The sequence below is a fragment of the Brachyistius frenatus genome, unplaced genomic scaffold, assembly GCF_029030835.1.
Source record: "Brachyistius frenatus isolate BFR_SWC_R1_liver_20210118 unplaced genomic scaffold, ASM2903083v1 Contig_486, whole genome shotgun sequence".
Classification (NCBI taxonomy): Eukaryota; Metazoa; Chordata; class Actinopteri; family Embiotocidae; genus Brachyistius; species Brachyistius frenatus.
Window position 1 is genome coordinate 1,533 of NW_027211085.1, and position 26,288 is coordinate 27,820.

The window sequence follows — 26,288 nt, forward strand, 5'->3', positions numbered from 1 at the left end:
TAGTATGACTTTTTATATATTTTGGACGACATGCTATAGTATGACTTTTTTTTCATATTTTGGACGACATGCTATAGTATGACTTTTTTATATATATTTTGGACGACATGCTATAGTATGACTTTTTTATATATATTTTGGACGACATGCTATAGTATGACTTTTTTTTTCATATTTTGGACGACATGCTATAGTATGACTTTTTTTTCATATTTTGGACGACATGCTATAGTATGACTTTTTTTTATATATTTTGGACGACATGCTATAGTATGACTTTTTTTTATATATATTTTGGACGACATGCTATAGTATGACTTTTTTTTCATATTTTGGACGACATGCTATAGTATGACTTTTTTTTATATATTTTGGACGACATGCTATAGTATGACTTTTTTTCATATTTTGGACGACATGCTATAGTATGACTTTTTTATATATATTTTGGACGACATGCTATAGTATGACTTTTTTTTCATATTTTGGACGACATGCTATAGTATGACTTTTTTTATATATATTTTCGACGACACGCTATAGAATGACTTTTTTTCATATTTTGGACGACATGCTATAGTATGACTTTTTTTCATATTTTTTTTCATATTTTGGACGACATGCTATAGTATGACTTTTTTTTATATATATTTTGGACGACATGCTATAGTATGACTTTTTTTTTATATATATTTTGGACGACATGCTATAGTATGACTTTTTTTCATATATTTTGGACGACATGCTATAGTATGACGACATTATTATATATATTTTTATATATTTTGGACGACATGCTATAGTATGACTTTTTTTATATTTTGGACGACATATATATTTTGGACGATATGCTATAGTATGACTTTTTTTCATATTTTGGACGACATGCTATAGTATGACTTTTTTTATCATATTTTGGACGACATGCTATAGTATGACTTTTTTTACATATTTTGGACGACATGCTATAGTATGACTTTTTTTTATATATATTTTGGACGACATGCTATAGTATGACTTTTTTTCATATATTTTGGACGACATGCTATAGTATGACTTTTTTTTTTATATTTTGGACGACATGCTATAGTATGACTTTTTTTCATATTTTGGACGACATGCTATAGTATGACTTTTTTTCATATTTTGGACGACATGCTATAGTATGACTTTTTTATATATATTTTGGACGACATGCTATAGTATGACTTTTTTTTTTCATATTTTGGACGACATGCTATAGTATGACTTTTTTTTCATATTTTGGACGACATGCTATAGTATGATTTTTTTTATATATATTTTGGACGACATGCTATAGTATGACTTTTTTTTATATATTTTGGACGACATGCTATAGTATGACTTTTTTTATATATATTTTGGACGACATGCTATAGTATGACTTTTTTTATATATATTTTGGACGACATGCTATAGTATGACTTTTTTTTTTCATATTTTGGACGACATGCTATAGTATGACTTTTTTTTATATCATATTTTGGACGACATGCTATAGTATGACTTTTTTTCATATTTTGGACGACATGCTATAGTATGACTTTTTTTTTCATATTTTGGACGACATGCTATAGTATGACTTTTTTTTTCATATTTTGGACGACATGCTATAGTATGACTTTTTTATATATATATATTTTGGACGACATGCTATAGAATGACTTTTTTTCATATTTTGGACGACATGCTATAGTATGACTTTTTTTTTATATATATATTTTGGACGACATGCTATAAGGACTCTTCGAGGGCAGAGTGACAAGCCGCAGACGCAGAATCCGTCCAGGTAGGCTCGGAGGAAACAAAGCGGAAAACCCGAATGTCGACTGAATGTGAGCGGATCGTCAGGCGGAGAGCAGCTCCGACGAACACGTGATATGGACCAAAATACCGGAGCGAGTCCAGCCTTACTTTCTGTCTTCGTTTTTGTCTTTATTCTGTATTATGAGCAGACGGCAGTGTGGAGGAGCTAGTCCTGCCCAGAAAGGAGGAGGAGTAGGAGAGACACGCAGAAGGGTGTCGACGGACAGAGGCAGGGGTAGAGGAGCGGAGGAGGGGAGGAGCGGAGGAGAAACACGAGAGTAATACTTCAAGATTCTAATAATGGCGGCTAAATCGGACGGGGTCCTGAAGATGAAGAAGAGTGACGTGGCCTTCACCCCCTTGCAGAACTCGGAGCACTCCGGCTCGGTGCAGGGGCTCCACCCGGGCGGCCAGCCAGACTCTGCGGGTACCGGGGACGGGGACTTCGCCAACGGGGAGTCGCGGTGCTGCGGTGGGGGAGGCTCCAACGCGACGTGCCTTCGCCTGGGCAGGGAGCTGCAGAGGTACACGGTCTGGGACTGCTTGTGGATCGTAGCTGCAGTGGCCGTGTACCTCGCCGATGTGGGCACCGACGTGTGGCTTTCGGTCGACTACTACCTCCGCCGCGACTACTGGTGGTTCGGCCTGACGCTCTTCTTCGTGGTGCTGGGTTCCTTCTCGGTCCAGGTCTTCAGCTTCAGATGGTTCGTCCACGACTTCAGCACCGAGGATGGCGCCGATTCTGCGGCCGATTGCTCCCACATGGACGGGAATAAGCTGCTGAGCGGCTCGGCCTCACACGGTGATGTTACCGCTCACCACCACCCGGCGACGCCGCAGAGACAGGCGTCGACCGCCAGCAAGAACACCACCACCAACAGCACCGCGAGCACCGCGCTCGGCGGCCGGAGCAGGAAGCGGTCGGCCTACTACTCCTTCTGCGTCTGGTTCGGCCAGTCGGTCATCCACATCCTGCAGCTGGGCCAGATATGGAGGTAGGATGGAGGCCGTGCAGTATCTAGCAATGATGATGATGTTGTGTGTGTGTGTGTGTGTGTGTGTGTGTGTGTGTGTGTGTGTGTGTGTGTGTGTGTGTGTGTGTGTGTGTGTGTGTGTGTGTGTGTGTAATAAATGAATGAATGAGCAGAGGGCTGCTGTGACAGCAGTTTCCTCTGCTGGTCCCTGGGATGCCCGCTCCTCCAGCATGGCTACCGGCTGCCATCTTTAGCATGCTCCCCCTCCACAGGCCAGCACACATGATGGGCTGCTGTGTTTACCTCTCTTAACCATAGTGATGGGTCATGAGAGACAACACGAGCCACAACTGTCCTGTCCACGGTGTGTTTGGGCCTGTTAGTGACACCTCGTGTCAGTGCTGCTGAGGCTGTTGTTATTTTCCCTCTTGGTGCCACCTGAGTGAACTTCCACTGCCCAAACAGTTCCAGGGTGGATTCATGAATATGAATGAATGTTAATTCCACATGCACATGGTGGTTGTTTGACAACAGCCCACAGTCCTTCATTAAAGCTCTGCAGGAGCAGAGGTTCATGTGGCAGACAGTTTATTGTTGGTAACAGTGCAGCCTGCAGCCTGACCTGGAGTTCATAGGCTGTACAGTCACCAGTGGTTGGAGAGATCATTCACATTCTTAACTTCAGTACAAGGAAACCTACCGTACGCTGTATAGAACAGAAACAGAGCCAACAGGGCTGTTGGAGGTTTGTAAGCTTGGCCTATTATTGGACGTTGTATCACCTTTAGTGTGGAAAGCTGTAGCATGTTGTTGATGAAGCTGATCATCATGGAGCTAATATTTTAGTAGTGGAGTAGAAAATATATTATTAATCTGTTGATAATTATTTTCTTTATTAATTGTTTGACTCATTACAAAATTGTGAAAAAAATTGCCACACAATCTCAATCTGTCTGTCTGTCTGTCTTTTTGTCTAATTAGGCTCAAATGACCAGTTGAAAATGTCCAATTGTTACTATTTTATATATAATTGCTTTGAAAAAACACAAGAAGCGTTATTAAACAAGCTGGCGGTGACTCATAGTGTCAAAAGTTTGTTTTCTCAAACATCTCTCCCCACAGGCGCTTTAAATTCACCGTTTCTGATCGTATCCGTTCCTCTTCATCAGCAGTTGTAATTGAATTGCTAATATATCGATATTTGCTTTTTACTTGAAAGACTTCTTATCAATGTTGTATTAAAGCTTAAAGCTAAAGGGAGGATTGATGAGTCCTGACAGCACTTCTAAAAACTGAAATCTGAACAAGTCCATCTGGTGATGTGATGGAAAACTCAAGAACAAGACAAATTATCAAAGTTCAAAGTTGGTAAAGTGACTCGTATTATTTTACAACTTTTTTTCAAAATACTGCTTTGATTACATAATCAATGTGGCTGCACCCAATCAAAATTCAGCAGCTGGGAGTTTCCAATGAGAACAAAGCTTTATGACGTCATGAAGAAGGAGTTTACCAAACCTTGGAGCAAACAGCCACAAGATGGTGCTACAACGAAGACATGTATCTCAGCAACTACTTCACCAGATTCTTTTTTTTCCTGCTTCCTTCAACACACTTTTATCAATTTGCATCATAAATTTGATATTTTGCACATTAAGAGATCAGTTTTATGAAATACACAAATACATTTTAACGGCATGGCATGAACTGAAAAAATAAGCTACTTAAAAAAATTAAAAAATAAATCACAAGTCGTTACCAAACGTTGTGTGTTATCTTAAAGACAGAAGACACTATCACTGAAAGACTTCAGGATCTTCTGACTTTATTTTCTTGATTCCGGCTTGATTTTCTGAGGAACCAGTGACGCAACGCATCCAAATGTTCGTGGTCTGATTGGACTGTAATTATTACTGCTTTTGTCTTGTTAGTGGTTTTTGTAGCTGATAAATATGATTATTTTACTTTTCATTTTTATAAACAGGTCACACACAAAATATGATCTCTCTCTAAATCCCTTCAGTCCTCTCAATGCAGCATTTTGGATCAACTGGAGGCTTTTCAACAGCGCTAGCTTCAGAGAACCTGCTACCCGGAGTGACTCCTCGTACATAACCATGTCAGACGGGGAGTTTTTCAGTTATTTGGTGCCAGATAATATAAATTCATTTGAATTTAGAAGTACAAAAAATTGTAAGGAGACGTCAAGGCGTGCAAAACTTTTAAACATTCCTTTACTGGAAATACAGAAAAACAAAGCATATCAGCTCAACGTCGCTTCATACCACGGCTGTCTGCTAAACTGACACGCCCCCCTGCCTTGCTCAAAAGCACCTTGAAGCCTCACTCACTCACCATTAATTCACCTCCTAGAATATTAGTGGTTATTATACATCAGGGTGGAAATAGACAAAATAATAAACCAACAGAATAAAAGTTATACAGATAAAATACGAGGTTTGATGAAATGACTGGTTTCCTCTGACTTCATGGATAAACATCTGGGTGTCATTTACATAACAATAGAAACATATGCAGGGTTTTCTAATAATATTACCTAAAGGAAGCATGTACAGTGCAACCGGAAAGTATTCACAGCGCTTCACTTTTTCCACATTTTGTTATATTACAGCCTTATTCCAAAATGGATTAAATTCATTGTTTCCCTCAAAATTCTACACACAATACTCCATAATGACGCAAAATTATTTTTTATTTTTTGCAAATCTATTAAAAATCAAAAATGAAAAAAATTACATATACATAAGTATTCACAGCCTTTGCCATTACACTCAAAATTGAGCTCAGGTGCATCCTGTTTCCACTGATCATCCTTGAGATGTTTCTACAACTTGATTGGAGTCCACCTGGTAAATTCAGTTGATTGGACATGATTTGGAAAGACACACACCGTCTATATAAGGTCCCACAGTTGACATGTCAGAGCACAAACCAAGACATGAAGTCCAAAGAATCGTCTGTAGACCTCCGAGACAGGATTGTATCGAGGCACAGATCTGGGGAAGGGTACAGAAACATTTCTGCAGCATTGAAGATCCCAATGAGCACAGTGGCCTCCATCATCCGTAAATGGAAGAAGTTTGAACCACCAGGACTCTTCCTAGAGTCGGCCGCCTGGCCAAACTGAGCGATCGGGGGAGAAGGGCCTTAGTCAGGGAGGTGACCAAGAACCCGATGGTCACTCTGACAGAGCTCCAACGTTGCTCTGTGAAGAGAGGAGAACCTTCCAGAAGGACAACCATCTCTGCAGCACTCCACCAAGCAGGCCTGTATGGTAGAGTGGCCAGACGGAAGACACTCCTCAGTAAAAGGCTCATGACAGCCCGCCTGGAGTTTACCAAAAGGAACCTGAAGGACTGTCAGACCATGAGAAACTAAATTCTCTGGTCTGATGAAACAAAGATTGAACTCTTTGGCCTGAATGCCAAGCGTCATGTCTGGAGGAAACCAGGCACCGCTCATCACCTGGCCAACACCATCTCTACGGTGAAGCATGGTGGTGGCAGCATCATGCTGTGGGGATGTTTTTCAGCGGCAGGAACTGGGAGACTAGTCAGGATGGAGGGAAAGATGAATGCAGCAATGTACAGAGACATCCTTGATGAAAACCTTCTCCAGAGCGCTCTGGACCTCAGACTGGGGCGAAGGTTCATCTTCCAACAGGACAATGACCCGAAGCACACAGCCAAGATAACAAAGGAGTGTCTTCAGGACAACTCTGTGAATGTCTTTGAGAGGCCCAGGCAGAGCCCAGACTTGAACCTGATTGAACATCTCTGGAGAGATCTGAAGATATCTGTGCACCGACGCTCCCCATCCAACCTGATGGAGCTTGAGAGGTCCTGCAAAGAAGAACGGGAGAAACTGCCCAAGAATAGGAGCCAAGCTTATAGCATCATACTCAAAAAGACTTGAGGCTGTAATTTCTGCCAAAGGTGCTTCAGCAAAGTATTGAGCAAAGGCTGTGAATACTTATGTACGTGTTATATTTTTGTTCTTTATTTTTAATAGATTTGCAAAAAATTTCAACAAACTTTTTTCACGTCATTATGGGGTATTGTGTGTAGAATTTTGAGGAAAAAAATGAATTTAATCCATTTTGGAATAAAGCTGTAATATAACAAAATGTGGAAAAAGTGAAGCGCTGTGAATACTTTCCAGATGCACTGTATACTGTGAGAAGGTTTGTTTTTTAAACTGAGTATGCCTATAATATTAATCATTACCATCTCTGCTGGTCCGTTCAGTCAGGTGTGAAGCCGAAGTGTTGGATGGAGTGTTTGTTCGTCTGTCTGGTTAAATTGTGGATTAAATTTCCTCTACATTTGGAATTAAAGCTTTGTGTACAAAGATGATAACGTTACCTGGGAGGTATTTTCCTCTCAGAAGTCCTCAGTTAAAGATCCAGTAAATAATAATGGTTCTCACTGGAGCCCTACAGCTGCCGTCACTCTCTGACAAACAGGCACCTGATCATTGTACTAAACCATAATACCACAAAATGTCCAAACCAAAAGCGATCGAACCACCTAATTAGAACATTCAGCGACTGCCTTGAGTCTCTTTAACTCACCTGTCACAAACCGTCTCGGTCCACCCGCAGCCGTGGTGTGTTTCTGCTTCAAAATGACCCACAGCTGTGTTCAACCAAGTTCTGTTTGATTTTTTTTATAGTTTTTGGGATCGTTTGGTGACAAGGAGGCCTTTCTTTAAAGAAAAAAGAAAAATAAAAAATATTAAAATAAAATAGAACTTGGTCATTTTGACCCTAAGACAACAGGAGGGTTAAATGCAAAACAGTTGGGAAGATTCATTTTCATCAATTAAGATTTGTATTGTATTTCACCAAAACATTAATCAAATGAATTGTTCATGATTGGGAATTACAAAATGTCCAATAAATCAAATTCAGTCCAGATATGAAAATCAAATGTCTCTTAAAGGACTCTAAATAAATCACTTCTTCTTCATTAGAGCAAATTCATCCAGAAACTGAATTAAACTTGGAAACATCTCCTCCTTCAGTCCCTCTCATGCTTCCTTTGTTTCCTGGCGACGTCCTCCAGCTCATAGGTGTGGTCATTGATCTCCTTCCTGTCATGGTGGTAAAGGGCTCCTCCGTCCTTTCTGCCACATAAGTGTGCTTAAACACATTTGAACAATTAATTGTGCTAAAAGACAGAAAAAAAAGAATGTGTGTGTTTGTTCACATAAAATAAGCTGATTCAGCTGCTTTGGATGGAGCTCAGCTGTGTGAAAAAATTTTACGAAACATGAGGAGATCTTGGGACACTGAAGCTGCCTTCAAATGTTTATGTGCTAAGAGAACGCAGTTTGAATATTTAGTACACGGACAAATGGTCCAGTGTCTTAAATGTCCTGTCACACAGAAAAAATCAGATCTTTTATCTTGTGGGCTTCGTGATAGAATTACAATGCTTGATTGATCAAATGGACACCATCTGAATAACCAGATTTATGTGCATTTCTGTCTCAAACAGCCCCAGAAAGATGTACTGTACATTAAAGATAGCATAACTGTGGTCACACTGGTAGCGCTGATGGTGATGGCGTTGCTTTAAGACTGAATATGACCTGACGGTTCTGATCAGTGGACGTGAGTGAAGCAGTCAGAACTGGGACAGCTTCAGTGACAGTGTGAATGTAGTCTGATCCGGATCTGTCCACTTCTCTCAGTGTTAGCAGAAGTCCGACCTGCCGGTGGGGAGTTTCAGACTTTCAGCCAAACACCTGGAGAGTCTTTGAGGTATCGTGAGTTGTTGACCCACCAAACCACGACAGCCCTACTGGAGTGTGAATATCACTCCATGATATCTAAAAGGGAACTTCACCTCATCCATATTATCTGAGGACCCGTGTCACTGTGTACAGGAGAGGTGTGGCCGTTATTTAGTTTCATCCTGAAAACCAGCTATTTTTGTGAATAAAGGTCCATGTTAATTTAGACATTTTTTGTTGTGCCACCTTAAACATTATTTACCATTTCCCTCCCGTTCCCTGATGAGGAGTTTGCAAAAAACATAAAAATATTAATTCAAATATAAGGATTAGATGAACCGCATCACTCAAATTGCTCAGGATTATGAAACAATATATATTTGATCACTTCTATAGATGACATCAGGTGAGGAGGAGTTTCCTTCATTGCGTTGAGGATGCGTGAGTGGACACACTGCTAGAAGGATGTCGTCACATACGTCCCAGAACCCTCGTTTGTTGTCCAGAAGATGATCAGATGTGATCAGATGTGATCAGATCAGACAATCCAGGACACATCGTTTCACTTTATAAATGTGCTGCAGTTTCACGTCAGGAAAGTTTCCTAAAAACCTCACAGACCTCTGAGTGTTCTTGATTATTATGACACAGAGGATCTGTTCCTTCATGGTAAATTTGTTTAGCTTCTTTTATTCAGCAGCATGTCTCATCTATAGAGTGACCTGCCAGGAGACATCAAGGAACTTAACACACTGCAATCATTTAAGAAAAACTCACTATTTTACTCTCTATAGACTTGTATGTCTCCGTGCCGGAGATAGCCGAGGACATTATATTTTCAGCTTATCTGTCGCTCCTATTCCTGGGAACGTGATGGAATTTGGCACAAACATCCAGTTGATGAACTGATTTGAGTTTGTGGATTTAAAATTGAATCTTTCAGAGGTCAAAGGTCAAGTTGAAAGTGGCCTCACATCCTCCCATTCTTGAATTTCTAAGGAAATTTGTATAAATTTGGCTCGAACCCGCTCCGCTTCCAGCAGTGTCACCTGATACTTTCATCGTGTCTTGGTTCTGTGGTTTAAACCTCACGTAAAGAAACCTTTCAAATTAGACCTGCAGATTAAATCTGTTGTCAACGCCAGTTTCTTTCAGCTAAGAGCTTCAGGTCAGGTCAAACCCTTTTTTCTTTAAAGACCTTGAGAAGGTCACTCACACATTCATTACTTCAAGGTCGGATTATTGCAGTTCTTTGTATGTTGAAATGGACCCGACTCTGATAACCCGGCTTCAGTTGTGCAGAACTTCTGACTGGGACACGTAAACATGAGCACCTGCTGCAGCAAATGTCAGTTTATTATATTATATATTATATTTCTGGATTAATATAACTGCTGCATTAATGTGTATGCTGAAATTTACATGTTGCTTTCAATTTACAAGGTTGCTTTCTATATAGCTAGGTATTTTAATTTACAGAAGTGCTATCATCATATATTCATGCTGGTGCTGTCCTGTGACAACCATGTAACGACTGGTTACATTTTAAAAATACAATTATATTTTCTAAGTTAAATGAACAACTGCAACATAACCCAGCTGTCACTCAAAGTAGGTCCCCCCTTAGTTGTGCCTCACTTTTGGACCTAATACAAATTAGAAACCAAAGCTGTAAAGTTGGGCATTTTTAGATCAAAATTTAATTAAAATAAAACAAGAAATACATTTTTTCTGAATAGATTTTTAAATACTTTTTATTCCCCCACACATACATCCTTTAATTTCTAATAATATATCAAGTTTAGAACTACTAAGGAAATCTACAAAAAATTAGCCTTTAAATTGGGTTGTAAAAAGATGAAATGAAATCATGTTCAAAGACATGACCGTCTCAAATCCTCCAATGGGAAGCAAAAAAATAGAGGCGCGATGCAGCCTGCAGAGGCACTACTGAGTATGAAGTTTAACAACGCTGGTCCAATCTTGTGTAAAATTAAAATAGTTTCACTGGAGGGTTTTAGACAAGATGTTCCGGGTCCTAGCGATGGTTCCACAGCAATAATAATATCCGATGAATATCCTGCAAGAATCAGGTAAAGTTCAGCAGCAATGACGACACGAAGAGTTCAGTTCTTCCTGTTCGGGAGTGAGCTGGAGTCACACCCTAAAGCAACCTGCACGCAACAGCTCCGGTGTCAACAGTTCCCCTGAAGCAGCACTTCTTTACTGTCCCCCTGTACAGTCCATGTGTTTAAATTACATTCTGCAGTCATTACTAAATTCCTGCACTTTCATATTAAGTCACTAAAAATGTAACACTGACAAATTAAATAACAAATTAACATAAATATGTGCCATAATGATTTTAGCATTATTTGAAGCATGACCAAAAAGAAACCAGGAAAATGTCCCGTTTACTCAGCGGTCTCTCAGCACCCACATACCCACACAGAGACGTGTCAGGTCCATCTTTAATGAACAGGATGCAGCTTTATTGCTGTCTGCTCAGATTTAATTTTCAAATTCTTAACTGACAGTGGAAGTTCATTTCACAGCCCATTAGCCTGCTGCCAGACAACTGCCATGTGTTACTGATATTTCAGAGGCGGATGGAGCGAGAGAATAGAAATGAATAAGAGAATATCTTACAGACAGAAATGTGGGCCACAGGCAGACTGAGGAGAAGCAGAGAATTCCCTTCATTAAAAGAGCTCCTGCCTCTGGTTGGTGTAGAGCGGTACAGTTGGAGTTGGATTGCCAGGAGCTGCTGTGTGTGTGCTGATGAGTGCATGTTTTTCTTTTAAAGTTTAAAAAAAAAATTATATTATCTTATATTATTTTACATTATATTATATTATAACCCTGTTTCCAAAAACATTAAGACGTGTGCTGTGTAAATTGTAAATAAAAACAACATGATGATGATCAAATGTTGAAACTAAGAAATGTTATTGTTTTATGAAAAATATTGTGAATCTGATGTCAGCATCACGTCTCTATAAAGTTGTTCCAGGATCATGTTCACCACTGAGCTGCATCAACTCTTCTTTTAACAACACTCTGGAAACGTTTGGGACCTGAGGAGACCAGTTTCTGGAGTTTAGAAAGTGAAATGTGGTCCCGTTCTCACTTGATGTAAGATCTCAGCTGCTCAACAGTTTAGGGTCTCCTTTGTCATATTTTTAATTAATTCTTCATAATTTTGAACTGTTAGCCCAGAGGGCGCGGTGTCCATGATTTCCAAAAAGATTATAAAATGTATATTCATTTGTACAGAACAGTTTTCTACTTATCTTCAGTCTTTTTTCTTTTTTTTTTGTTATGATATAATGTACTGTAGATGATCAAATGTTGAATTGAAATTGCTGAAGTTATGTTTGTCACATCCAGCTCTGCAGGAGTTTTTCTTTCCAAAGCCAGAGAGATGCTCACATTTACAAATGACAATGTGTTGCTTCTTTTCTTCACCTCAGACAGGTGAGCCATAACCGAGTGACAGTTTATAAAGTACAGTAACAGTTAGTGATCCTTCACGGATGAGATGTGTGTTCTCACACTGAACAGGCACCCCACAGGAAACAACTGACCAGATCTTTAAATGTCCCTCACTTTGAACTCCTTAACAGTTTCTATTTTTCTATTATTCTAGCTTAAAATAAAATGACTGACTATTACTGTTATTTTATTATATTTGGGTAATAATCACCGACAGGTTCCTACTCCTACGGCCGTCCCAATCCTTCCTCTGTCCGGCAGCTAATGGGATTGCATCATGGAAATGAGGATACTCGGTCAGATGGGATCTGATAAGGGTTGTTACGACTCTTTGGTCTGAACTGTGCTGTTGTGTTTCATCCTGCCTGGTGGATGTTAAAACATGATGTTTCCTCCAGGTATTTCCACACCATCTACCTGGGCGTTCGGAGCCGTCAGAGCTCTGAGACGGAGCGCTGGCGTTACTACTGGAGGATGGTCTACGAGTTCGCAGATGTCAGCATGTTGCATCTCCTGGCCACCTTTCTGGAGAGCGCTCCGCAACTGGTGCTGCAGCTGTGCATCATCATACAGACACACAAGCTCCAGGCTGTGCAAGGTAACGCACGCACACACGCACACACACGCACACACACATGCACACACACACACACACACACACACACACACACACACACACACATAGTGCTGCAACATCATAGTGATGCCAAAAATGTATAACTTTTCAAAAGAAAAAAAAGCCCAAAAAATGTCAAAACAATTCTCTTGTTTTTTCATTAAATGTCACATTAAATGTCAAAGCTCCAGTGTGCATGTGATTATTGTGTCTTTGTTTCCTTGAAGTGGTGTGGTCTGTTGCTATTATCGTCATTATTAGAACCATTTTTAATTTCCTTGTTGAAATGTGCATATATATATATATATATACAGTGATATATACAGAAATAAAATGAACTTTTTTGATTTTAGCAAATGGCTGCAATGAAACAAAGAGTGAAAAGTTGTTAATGTACACTCAGAACCCCATCTTGACAGAAATGTAGAAATTTGTGCAAATTTATTAAAAAAGAAAAACTGAAATATCACATGGTCATAAGTATTCAGACCCTTTGCTGTGACACTCATATTTAACTCACATGCTGTCCATTTCTTCTGATCCTCCTTGAGATGGTTCTACTCCTTCATTGGAGTCCAGCTGTGTTTAATTAAACTGATTGGACTTGATTAGGAAAGGCACACACCTGTCTATACAAGACCTTACAGCTCACAGTGCATGTCAGAGCAAATGAGAATCATGAGGTTGAAGGAACTGTCCAAGGAGCTCAGAGACAGAATTGTGACAAGGCACAGATCTGGCCAAGGTTACAACATAATTTCTGCAGCACTCAAGGTTCCTAAGAGCACAGTGGCCTCCATAATCCTTAAATGGAAGAAGTTTGGGACGACCAGAACTCTTCCTAGACCTGGCCGTCCAGCCAAACTGAGCAATCGTGGGAGAAGAGCCTTGGTGAGAGAGGTAAAGAAGAACCCAAAGATCACTGTGGCTGAGCTCCAGAGATGCAGTAGGGAGATGGGAGAAAGTTCCACCAAGTCAACGATCACTGCAGCCCTCCACCAGTCGGGGCTTTATGGCAGAGTGGCCCGACGGAAGCCTCTCCTCAGTGCAAGACATATGAAAGCCCGCATAGAGTTTGACAAAAAACACATGAAGGACTCCCAGACTATGAGAAATAAGATTCTCTGGTCTGATGAGACCAAGATTGAACTTTTTGGCGTTAATTCTAAGCGGTATGTGTGGAGAAAACCAGGCACTGCTCATCACCTGCCCAATACAATCCCAACAGTGAAACAGTGAAACATGGTGGCTGCAGGGACAGGATGACCGGTTGCAATTGAAGGAAAGATGAAGTGTACAGAGATATCCTGGAAGAAAACCTCTTCCAGAGTGCTCTGGACCTCAGACTGGGCCGAAGGTTCACCTTCCAACAAGACAATGACCCGAAGCACACAGCTAAAATAACAAAGGAGTGGCTTCGGAACAACTCTGTGACCATTCTTGACTGGCCCAGCCAGAGCCCTGACCTAAACCCAATGGAGCATCTCTGGAGAGACCTGAAAATGGCTGTCCACCAACGTTCACCATCCAACCTGACGGAACTGGAGAGGATCTGCAAGGAAGAATGGCAGAGGATCCCCAAATCCAGGTGTGAAAAGCTTGTTGCATCGTTCCCAAGAAGACTCATGGCTGTACGAGCTCAAAAGGGTGCTTCTACTCAATACTGAGCAAAGGGTCTGAATACTTATGACCATGTGATATTTCAGGTTTTCTTTTTTAATAAATTTGCACAAATTTCTACATTTCTGTTTTTTTCTGTCAAGATGGGGTGCTGAGTACATTAATGAGAAATAAAATGAACTTTTTTGATTTTAGCAAATGGCTGCAATGAAACAAAGAGTGAAACATTTAAAGGGGTCTGAATACTTTCCGTACCCACTGTATGTATATACATGTATATATATATATATATTTACATCAAACATAAAAGACATTAATTATGTAAAAGCAATGTAAGATTTAAAAAAAAAAAAAGGATTTATGTACAAATTAGAAATAATGAAATAAAAAATTAAAAGACTTTACAATTACAAGACTGGAAGTTACAGTAAAATGTAAAAATTAGTAATAATTTGTTTGAACAAAATGCAGCGGAGCAGATTTAAAAAAAAAAAAAAAAAAACAGTGTTCGAGCACAACTGAAGTTCTCAGTTTGTTCCAGATATCTGAAGCATCAAACCTGAACGCTTCTTCTCCATGTTTAGTTTTGATCTTTGACCTTTGACCTTCACCTATTTAAATGTAAATCTTTACGTCTGCTCCACTGTTGGGTTTACTGGGTTTTTGTGTTGTGTCACTAAGAATCATCCGTGAGCACGAACAATGACAAGTCTGTTGAACCTTCATCAACTTTGCAAAGTGCTTTATGATAAAAGACAACATGATGAACACAGTAATGTCGCATTTTCAGGGGTTTTGGACTCAAGTGCACGACAAACAAAAAGTAATGTTTTGACTACTTTACTGGTTTCCACAAATTAAACTGCAAAAGTTCACAAATATTAAGTCCTTGATCCCAAAAACAGTGAAAGGAAAACAGTCCAGAAAGGGAAAAAACTTGGGTCAAACATCAAAACTTACAAAACACTAGGAAGAGCACCTCGGACGTAACCATGACAACGATCTGACAAAGGAGGCGGGAAGCACACAGACTTTATACTCAGGAGGAGTTAATTACACACAGCTGGAAACTATCAGGGCGGGAAGACAATCAACCACAGCTGGAAAGACTAGAGGACAGGAAGTTAAAGGAGAGTTACCAAAATAAAACAGGAAGTTAACATGAAACCCTCAAAGGAAAGACAGACATAACCGAATGAAAGGAAGACACAGAGAGACAAATAAACAACGAGAACAGACTACAGCGACAGAAGGAATCTGAATATGATAAAACTAAACCACCAGGATTAACTGTGACAAGTGATGAATTAAAACATACTTATGAACAAGTCTGTGATGGATTTTTAAAGATTTCTTTAAGGAGCTAATTTTCCACACAGCTGATCTAGACATATGAAGCCAGGGGCTTTAAGTTGTACACAACTATAAATGCTCATTTTGTGGGTCTTTTTATCTTTTATTTCTGTATGAAAAGTAATACACAAATATTGAAAAATTGATACAAAAATAGTCGGCACAAATAACACAAAAATAGGTAACAAATATGGCACGCATACCTGTCACCAATACGGCCGTGGCACCTCTACTGCTGTACAACACTTGTGCTAAGTATTAAACTCAAAGGCTATTTCATCTAAAATAGGAAGCAAATTGTGTCCACAAGGCAAAATACATTGGCCAAGTTAAATATAAACTATTATACTAGAAGTGTCTTAAGCTGCAATACCAGCGAGTGCCACTAGAGGTCGGCTCCAAAAAGCCTCCGGCTCCATAGACTCCCATTCAACTTCTCTCATCAAATCCAAAGTGAATAAAATGTGTCCATCAGTTATCTCGGTGTTGTTAGCTAAAGTCACTCCTTCTTCTTAGTTTTCTGGAGGTCCATCTGAAAATAATCCCTCATTCATTAGAAAAGAAGATTCAAGAAGACCTGTTTTTGGGGGCGTGTCTGTTTGATTGACAGGCCTGTGGTGCAGTTAGGTTACAGCTATCGGTGGGCGGGACGTAGTATCGTCAGGTTTCCGATCAGATCGGTCAGATCCACCTCTGGCTCCTCCCCCAGCTCGTCCAAATATGGTCACTTCCTGCTCCAAACTGCTCCGAACTCGCAAGATGGTGACGGACAGAATTTGAACTGGAGGATTCATAATGTTTACAAACCAATGATGACGTCACTGATGGTTGCTGATTGGTCAAAACATCGTGGAGCAGTCTTTGCTCTGGTTTCACAGACAGATACTTATCTTCCCATGTGACTTTGGATCCTGAACGTTGAGTGTTTCTGTATTCCTCCTGTCATGTTGCTCTGAAGTTAAACGCAGTGTTTCTATCTGCTGCAGGTATGACAGCAGCAGCCTCCCTCATCTCTCTGGCCTGGGCCCTCGCCTCCTACCACAAGGCCCTGCGAGAGTCTCGGGACGACAAGAAGCCCATCAGCTATCTAGCCGTCATCATCCAGTTCTGCTGGCACTTCTTCACAATAGCAGCCCGAGTCATCACCTTCGCGCTGTTCGCCTCCGTGTTCCAGCTCTACTTTGGTATCTTCATCGTGCTGCACTGGTGCATCATGACTTTCTGGATTGTCCACTGTGAAACAGACTTCTGCATCAGCAAGTGGGAGGAGATTGTGTTCGACATGGTGGTGGGCATAATCTACATATTTTCCTGGTTCAACGTCAAGGAGGGACGGACAAGGTGAAAACACACAACTCCACTCCGTGTAACGCACACCTGAAGAGAAACAGCTGAGCTTCAGGGACTGAACTTTCTTTAATTCAGGGGTTTCGAAAACTTTTCAAGCCATTTAACAAGACAACAAATGTCCCACGTCACACTTTCCACAGCAGAAACTAACACTTTTTTTTTTTTTTAATTATAAAATTAAATTCACTGATTTAACCACCCAAAATACTCAGAAAAGCAAAATATCAGCGATATAAAGCTACTGCTTCAAAATCAAACAATACATTAAATATTCAGACTGGATGGATAGACACAAGCCTATTTTTACTGGTGATTTAAATTTGTCATAGGTATTTTATTTAATTGTAGGTTAATTTGGGTTAATTGACCCTTTAAATAATTAAATAACGGGGTAGTAATAGTAATAATAGTAGTAGTAGTAGTAATAGTAATAGTGGTAGTAGTAGTAGTAGTAATAGTAATATTAATAGTGGTGGTAGTAGTAGTAGTAGTAGTAATAGTAGTAGTAGTAGTAGTAGTAGTAATATTAATAGTGGTGGTAGTAGTAGTAGTAATAGTAATATTAATAGTGGTAGAAGTAGTAATAGTAGTAGTCGTAATAGTAATAGTAATAGTGGTAGTAGTAGTAGTAGTAGTAGTAGTAGTAGTAGTAGTAGTAGTAGTAGTAATATTAATAGTGGTAGAAGTAGTAATAGTAGTAGTATTAGTAATAGTAATATTAATAGTGGTAGTAGTAGTAGCAGTATTAGTAATAGTATTGGTAATAATAATATTAGTAGTAGTAAATAGTAATAGTAGTAAAAATAGTAATAGTGGTAGTAGTAGTAGTAGTAGTAGTAGTAGTACTAGTAGTAATATTAATAGTGGTAGTAGTAGTAGTAGTAGTAATAGTGGTAGTAACAGTGGTAGTAGTAGTAATATTAATAGTGGTAGTAGTAGTAGTAATAGTAATAGTGGTAGTAGTAGTAGTAATAGTCATATTAATAGTGGTGGTAGTAGTAGTAATAGTAGTAATAAGTAGTAGTAGTAGTAGTAATATTAATAGTGGTAGTAGTAGTAATAGTAATATTAATAGTGGTAGAAGTAGTAATAGTAGTAGTCGTAATAGTAATAGTGGTAGTAGTAGTAGTAATAGTAGTAGTAGTAGTAGTAATATTAATAGTGGTAGAAGTAGTAATAGTAGTAGTATTAGTAATAGTAATATTAATAGTGGTAGTAGTAGTAGTAGCAGTATTAGTAGTAATAGTATTGGTAATAATAATAATATTAGTAGTAGTAAATAGTAGTAGTAATATTAATAGTGGTAGTAGTAGTAATAGTGGTAGTAACAGTGGTAGTAGTAGTAGTAGTAATATTAATAGTGGTAGTAGTAGTAGTAGTAGTAATAGTGGTAGTAATAGTAGTAGTAGTAGTGATAGTAATAGTAGTAGTAGTAGTGGTAGTAATAATGGTAGTAGTAGTAGTAATAGTGGTAATAGTAGTAGTACACCAGCTTGTCAACAAAATACTGTGTTTTTGTATGATATTGTCAAACAGTACATGTGATCCATGTCTCTTGTGTCCTCTCAGGTGTCGTCTGTTCATCTACTACCTGGTGATCCTGGTGGAGAACGCTGCTCTCAGTGCGCTGTGGTATCTCTACCGGTCGCCTCACACCACCGACGCCTTCGCAGTGCCGGCACTCTGCGTCATCTTCAGCAGCTTCTTCACCGGCGTGGTGTTCATGCTCATGTACTATGCCTTTTTCCATCCCAACGGGCCCCGCTTTGGCCGCTCTCCGAGCGGCCAGGGCCTCGACCTGGACCCCACGGCTCAGTTCTCCACGCTACCGTCCGACGGTGCCACCAACTCGCTGCGCTCCAACCGAGGTGCCACCGCGACTCTGGAGCGCGACACGGGAAAGTATTCGGACCGGGACGGCTGCATGCCCGTGTTTCAGGTCCGATCCACAGTGCCATCCACGCCATCGTCACGCGCTCCACGCCTAGAAGAGACCGTCATCAAGATCGACCTCTGCAGGAACCGCTACCCGGCGTGGGAGCGTCACGTCCTCGACCGCAGCATACGCAAAGCCATCCTGGCCGTAGACTGCTCCGTGACTCCTCCCCGGCTGCAGTACAAGGACGACGCTCTGGTGCAGGAGCGGCTGGAATATGAAACCACGTTATAGTTCCAGCCGGCTCTCAGAACACACGCAGGGCTGCAGCGTTCGAAGGTCATCACGTAAAACAGCAACACGGACAGTGGCAATAAGAATTTGTTACTACGAACAACTTAACTCTCCATCTCCCAGTCCCCCTTTTCCTTTTCTAGTCCCCAGCATCACCTGGGAGCGTTCAGGACTGTCGGCAGCGATCGGAGGAGCGACGTGGGACCAGTTCCGCTGATGTCACTGGATGTGTTTGGGTTGTTTGTAGGACTGTTGCTGTTATTTTTACTTCGACTCATCAGGGAAATCCTGTCTGGTGTGGACTGAATACGAACAGCAGTGATCTTCGACACTCTGCTCGAGCCCGACGAGAGGACGATGCAGTGCGTAGTTGAAGTTGGAAGAGTTGAGGGTGAAATAAGAATATGTCCATCAAGACTAGTGTAAGTCACTGGGTATTCCACTTGAACCTAAATAACACCAGAATTACACACAAATGGCTCTAATGTGACGAGGTGAGGAAATAAGCCCTCATTCAGCTTTAGTAAAAACTTGAAACTGTCTGTCTTAACGTGTTGGTGTCCCTGTTTGGAAGTTCTGATGTTGTGATCCCATCGCAGCCACAACCGGAAGAGACGTCCATCAACATCTCCAGGATAATACGCATCGCTCCCATTTTCTTAGTGCCAAAATAAAGTTCCTTGGAAATGTCCTCGAGCTTCTGAAGAACAACTTGGAGATGGCTGGGTCGTCCAAAAACGTCCTCCTCTGACCGGGGCCTTTCGTCCCTCTTGGACGGTTCTGTTGGACGCCGACAGACAGGAAGTAAACTACAAGGAGACAGTGGTCAATGTAGCATCTACACTCAGTCACTGTTCTGTTCGGATGACATCAATCACACCTGGCTGGATGGAAACAAAGGGAGCAGGGAAGGAGGAGGTCGAAGTTGGACAGACACAAAGCTCACCATCTTTCTCCTGGAAGGAAATAAGTCACGCTCACACCATGCCAAGAAAAAAATCTTCCTGGCAGCTCAAATCAACTATTTGCGGTTTAGCCTCACACACTTGGCTGAGCATGCAAACGATGCCAATCGTTGCCTGTCTGTGGAGGAGAGTATGGAGCAAAAGAAACGAAGAGAGGAGAGGAGAGGACGACACAGGAAAGGAGAAGAGAAAACACAGACAAGCAGCCATCAGCCAAACTAACCAAGCACCAGGATGTACAGTACTCTGACACTACATGCAGCATTTTTTACTTTAGAGATAAAGTAGAAGGTACTGAAGTAATTGTGAGTTTTTTGTGGTTAAGTATGCATGTGCTGGCAATACGTTGTGTGTGTGTGTGTGTGTGTGTGTGTGTGTGTGTGTGTGTGTGTGTGTGTGTGTGTGTGTGTGTGTGTGTGTGTGTGTGTGTGTGTGTGTGTGTGTGTGTGTGTGTGTGTGTGTGGTGTCTGAACGAGAGAAGCAGCTCAGGAGGACTCGTTGTAGGATGCTTGAATTGGGTCTTTGCCGTCGCTGATCAGTGAAAGCACACGTCGACACACATCACCATCTAAAGATGTTCCTCGTCATCCAGCTGATTCAGCATTTTCACATTTAACAGCACATTTAAACAAGCGAGCAACACAACACAACTGGTGTCCACGGGCTTCAGTGAGGAAGTGCCACGATGAAAGCCCGAATCAGGATGACGTGAATATTAGTTTTCAAGATTCTTTAAGTTAAACATGTTTTGAGGGGACATTTATGATGGCAAGGCGGCATTAAATATGGAGTCTGCAATTCTGTGCATGTGTTGAAAGAAAATCCCACATGTTGCGTTCAAATGTCGTATTTACCTTGTACACGAGAAGAGTCCACATGAACGGCACCCTCTTGTGGTATTCACGACATCAGAACTCTACATTTTCTAAAAGCCTCGAGTTGTGACGTGTTTGCTTGCGTTTACAGAAAGGTCGGAGGTCGTGGAAATTCATGTTTGGTTGGACGTTCAGCTGATATGTTGTAGTTTTAGTCAAGTAGAGTTTGTCTTCATAACTTAGATAACAGCCTACATCTGAGGGAAATGTGGATCTTCCCAACGGCCTGCGCTTCACTTGCGTAAACAGTCCACAGCGAGCTTAATATAGAATAATATGGTTACTCAAGACCTGGTGAAGGTGGGATGTGATGAGGCATCAGCGGAAAACCAGGTGAGGTCCGGTGGTCACAGAGCGGGACGGTTCAAGGCACCAGAGGAGTCACACAGCGGTCCGGTCCGTCCAGCTGAAGTCCTCTCAGAGAAGCATGAAACTGGTCCAGGATGTTCTGCTAGTCCCCAACTTTCAATCTATAAGACCTGATATCAGTAGATCAGACCGGCCGTTCGTCATCCAGGGCGGGCTCTCATGACCACGCCCCTTTCTGGGGGGAAACAAACCCTCATCAACAACAACAGAGAATCGGAGGAAGTCGAGACTTTTCTCCAAACTTCTGCTTTAAACTAACCAGTTTAAATAATAACGCCATGATGAAGAGTTGCTGTGTGGTTAGTTGCACCGACAATGATGTGAGAAACTCGTATTTGTTTCCCTGTCATGTCCTAAAAAAGATCCTGGTTGAAGGCTCTGTGGCTCCACTCTATACAAGGGAAGACTGAAGTGGCTAAGGAGGCTTCAAATTCAACTTTTCCATCTATCCAGCGTGTTCTCTGGAAGGTAGAGTGGACATATAACTCCTAGACATGGTGCCACCGTGCCGTTTTTAAAGTCATTTTGATCCGGTGGTTTACAACAGATCGGTTTTCAAACGCAATTTTACACTGAAGTTTACAGAGTCGTTAGTTTTCCCCCAAAAGGGGGCGGCGACGTTTCTGAAAGCCAAAGTTCCCGGATGTGCCGGTCTGATCTCTGCAGCCAGCACCCACTTAAATAAGTCATTTGTAATAACTACGGTTGCAGTTTATAAAACACAAAGAGGGCGTTTACCTTTACAAACTTCCTACAGGTCCGAACATTTGGACATAACAGTCCGTCATCTCCAGTAAGGACACTTTAGAAGATGCCTCTGCAGACAGTTCTTCCCTCTACGGACGGCTCTACCTGGCTGACGTCACGTCTCTCAGAGACCCGCCTCCTTTACGTCCTGATTGGTTGTTACAAGTCATCCACCAATAGTTTATCAGATTTCACTGCATCAGGTCACTGAGTTACACTGTATTTGAAACCATGAACAACAGAATTCATATCAGCCTTACAGCCACATTATGTTCTTTCTCAAAGAAGGAAAAAAGACATTTATCAACCTTATTATTTGCTGAATTAAATCCACACTGACTACATAGGTATGGTTAACTTCAATCGAAACAACGAACTCTTACTAGTTTGAACGTCCACACCCTGTGGGGCTGGAAGTCCAGTTGTTAGTGTTGTTGCCTCGGCAACGCGCGTCTATGAATTTGGGGAGCCGAGCGTCTACATTTATTCTATTTATTTGGTTGTTGAGTTTAAATATCCACAATTATCTTTCTCCAGAATCGCAGACTCCACCGTAGCAAAGGAGGTGACGACTAGTCCTCTAACAGCAGAAGGATATTCAGATCACAGGATGCAGGAGGAACAGCCATCATGGTCAGTCTTCGTGGGTCCCACTGATATCACTATTATTATTAACATATGCAGATGTGCAGATGTAATCCCAACCCTCAAACATCCCTGGGGATCTGCTGGTCCAATCCACCGTGTTGAGGATTTTCCTCTCTGGCAGTGTGTTCACATGGTAACAGTCAGGCTGCACAAAAAGAAACGTGCAGGTTCTCTTTTGTGTTTCGTTACATCACGAGTGAAATGTCTTTTGTCTCTTTTGGCACGAGGAGAGAAACGCACAAAAGCCTGGACAGGACGATCAGGAGCCTCCGGGCGTCGAGCTGCTCCGACCTCGCCTCCTCTTTTCTGTCTCTGTTTGAAACGTTTCATACCACAGAGACCCGTGAGGGTGTTTTTCCACGATCCACCAACCTGGCAGATTTTAGGATATTCCCACTCCCTCTGTGGTTTCTATTAGATTCATCTTTAAATACATTTTTTTCCAATAATTATGTTTTGTCAGTGGTGACAAATCAGAAATGTAAAATGTGAACTGCAGTATGTGTCTGTGAGTAGAAACAGACCTGCTGTATTTTGTCAAACACACTTGTGGTTTTGCATGTTGATTGCAAACCATGTTGCTGAATTTTCCAATTTCCAATTTACTTTATCTTCTCTTCCACGAGGAAGATTGTTTTCCAGCAGTTACAATCTCGGATAAAAGTTGTTTCTTCAGTTGTGTTATTGTTAAAATTACACTTGTTGTAAAGTAATTCAGTGCTGACTTCTTAAACTGTAACACTTAAAGCTTCATGTCATTCAGACATGAATGGAAACCAGCGGAGGCTGTGATGCATCGGTCAAATGCATCCAAAACTCTGAACACTGAAAACGGTTGCAGAAATGTAAACTGAACATAATGTGCAGTTGAAATGTGCGAACACGGTGTCAAGGTTTTTAAGTATACTTTAACATCAGCTGCTCTTTTTCTCCCAGTTTTGAATGTGGTTCATCAAACAATAGAACAATATCTCACCTCATTTACATACATAGTTTTAAGATGAATTCATCTGTTTTGTTGCCACGACACAACTGTGTGTGTGTGTGTGTGTGTGTGTGTGTGTGTGTGTGTGTGTGTGTGTGTGTGTGTGTGTGTGTGTGTGTGTGTGTGTGTGTGTGTGTGTGTGTGTGTGTGTTCTCGTGTGTGCAGTGTGTTACTGTACTGAGGAATTTAAGGAGGAATTCATTGTTTTGCTGCTTCAGCAATTCTGCCTTTAGCTTTTATTTCATTTTGTTCTATTTCTTTGCCTTTTACTTAATATTGAGATTTTGGTGTTCTTAAAAGGGAACTTTTATTTGAGAAGATCATATTCATAAAGCCTTTTTATGGCTTCAGAGCTGTGTAACTCTGGATAAATGTCCTGAAGTGATGTCATTTGAGTCGGAGACTCAAAGACTGAAAGTTTTAAAAAAATGACAAGATGGAGGGAAATTGACAGAAGTGATTTTTCCAGACCTCGGTAGCCTGTTCATCTCCGCTGCAGGCTACGTTAGCCACTATCAGCATAACACCTGAAGTTCCCGCTGAACTGTTGGTGGTTAGTTTCACTGTGCGTAATGTAGACGGCAGGAGTTGTTGTTGCTTGTCAGGTTTGTTTGTTTGTTTGTTTGCGTTCGAGCAGAAGAAGCACAGGTTTCAGGACGGCACAATACTGTTAGTTAGAGTTTGGCACACACTGTACGAGTCTGCATTCACACAATCTGCAGGATGCAAGAATCCAACAAACCAAGTTTATACCTGAAAACAAATCTACTCATTCTCACTCACGCCCAGTAAACTATTTAATTCATGTTGTCAGGATTATCTGGTAAGGACAGCTGAAAGTTTTAAGGTCAGAGGTGTCACACTGGATGAGACTTTCCTTTGGAGGAATACCTAAAGCACATCGTTATTCTCTGCCCACACTTGCTTTTGTGAAACTAAACATTCAAAAATATCCTCAAATCTGGCAAGAAATTCAAGAAATAAGGTCGAAGGGCACTCGGAGAGCACAGACCTCTGTACAACATGCTAAATGCAACAATGCAACCACTGTATATGTCTTGATAAGGTCAAAATACATTCAAGTTTGACAGCGTGAATCCCAGAACATTTCTGGTCTGTAATGTGGATCATGATGTTATTGACATAACGACCAACTACTGTACTATAAGGAAAGAAAACAATGATAGATTCACTGAAAGATTTCTGCTAAATTGCTCACTCTTCTACCAGGATTCATGAAAATCAGGCTGGTAGCTTCAGCAAATACACAAACCACACTGAAAATATAACCAGTAATACAAGCATCGTTATTATTTTATACAATACTTGACTTATATGTATTAACTCAGATCAGTCTGTATATCAATGAATGCACAAATGTATATCAGGATTTTAATATTCATAACTTTCTCCTCAAAACTAGTTTTTACTGCACACAACAAATATTCACCATTGTATGTAAATGTAAACAAATCCAAATTATGAAAATGTATTTCTGATGCATAAACAAATATCTATTGGTTTAATTCGATGCAATTCAATTAAATGTTCTTTATATAGGGAGTCATCTCAGGGCACTTTACATTTTAAGGTCATGGCAGTATGATGAAGAGAAACCCAAGAAATCCTCCTAAAGAAAGCACACGGTGACGGTGAGAAGACCAGATCAGGAACATGAAGTTCGAGAGTTGATATCTGCAGTAGTTTACAAGGAGAAAGGACAGAGAGGAAAAACAAATGAAAGATGTGTGCATCAGAAATTATATTTATGAACCATGTTATTTTTGTGAATTTTTTTTTTACCTATTTCGAGAATGATAACTATTTTTGTGTCTATTAAAAACATTGTTTTAGAAGGAGTAATTGACATTTAAATCCCATAACACATTAGTGAATTTGTCTGTGTGCATTCATTGATATCGATATCTGACTCCATACATTTGACCCGTTCGTTGCTGAATTGTGTGACTGGATGTCGACCGCTGACTAAGAAAACGATTTGTTGTGTGACGCCTCCTCTGAGTAAATGCAGTCTTATAATGTTTAAGATCCAGCAAAGCATTTTCTATGAGTTTATTTTCAGTGTCTGTGAAATCCAGTGTAGCCTTTGTTTCCTCATCACCATCCCATGAAATACACATATATGACACATTAGATATGATGTATGCTAAGGTGTACTGAGCATAAAGCTACCTCAGTTTGTTTTATGAACAGATACCCTCCATCTTTTCACTGACAATATCTATTAAAATCAGGAAACTGTAACACTTATGCCATATCACGATATTGTAATATTCAAAATGTGGGACAATAACTAATCTGATATCATTAAGATTGCTATAATATCAGTATATTAATGATGAATTACGATACCGGTCATTCATTTCCATTTTGGCAGTTATTTTTAAACTCGTAGAAAAAAAACATGGATTTCTTTGTTGCGATATGTCACACATTGTGCACAAGGCAGCAGTGGACTACCACACAGTTTCATTGCTTTCGGTCTTTGGAGTTAATATTTGATGAACTCAACT

At 40.6% G+C, this 26,288-nt stretch overlaps 1 protein-coding gene across 2 annotated transcripts; it reads left to right on the forward strand.

Annotated features, from left to right (window-relative positions):
• The first annotated feature begins 1,757 nt into the window (after nucleotides 1-1,757).
• Nucleotides 1,758-25,409, forward strand: xkr4 (XK related 4). 2 transcript variants are annotated; one of them, XM_069687754.1, is made up of 5 exons: nucleotides 1,758-1,810; nucleotides 1,977-2,822; nucleotides 12,455-12,654; nucleotides 16,632-16,986; nucleotides 18,565-25,409. In XM_069687754.1, exons 2-5 carry the CDS (start codon nucleotides 2,128-2,130, stop codon nucleotides 19,163-19,165), a joined length of 1,851 nt encoding a protein of 616 aa, XP_069543855.1. In that variant the 5' UTR covers nucleotides 1,758-1,810; nucleotides 1,977-2,127; the 3' UTR covers nucleotides 19,166-25,409. The 2 variants fall into 2 exon arrangements, with proteins under 2 accessions (XP_069543855.1, XP_069543854.1); XM_069687753.1 differs by having other exon boundaries at nucleotides 1,764-2,822.
• Nucleotides 25,410-26,288: the final 879 nt, after the last annotated feature.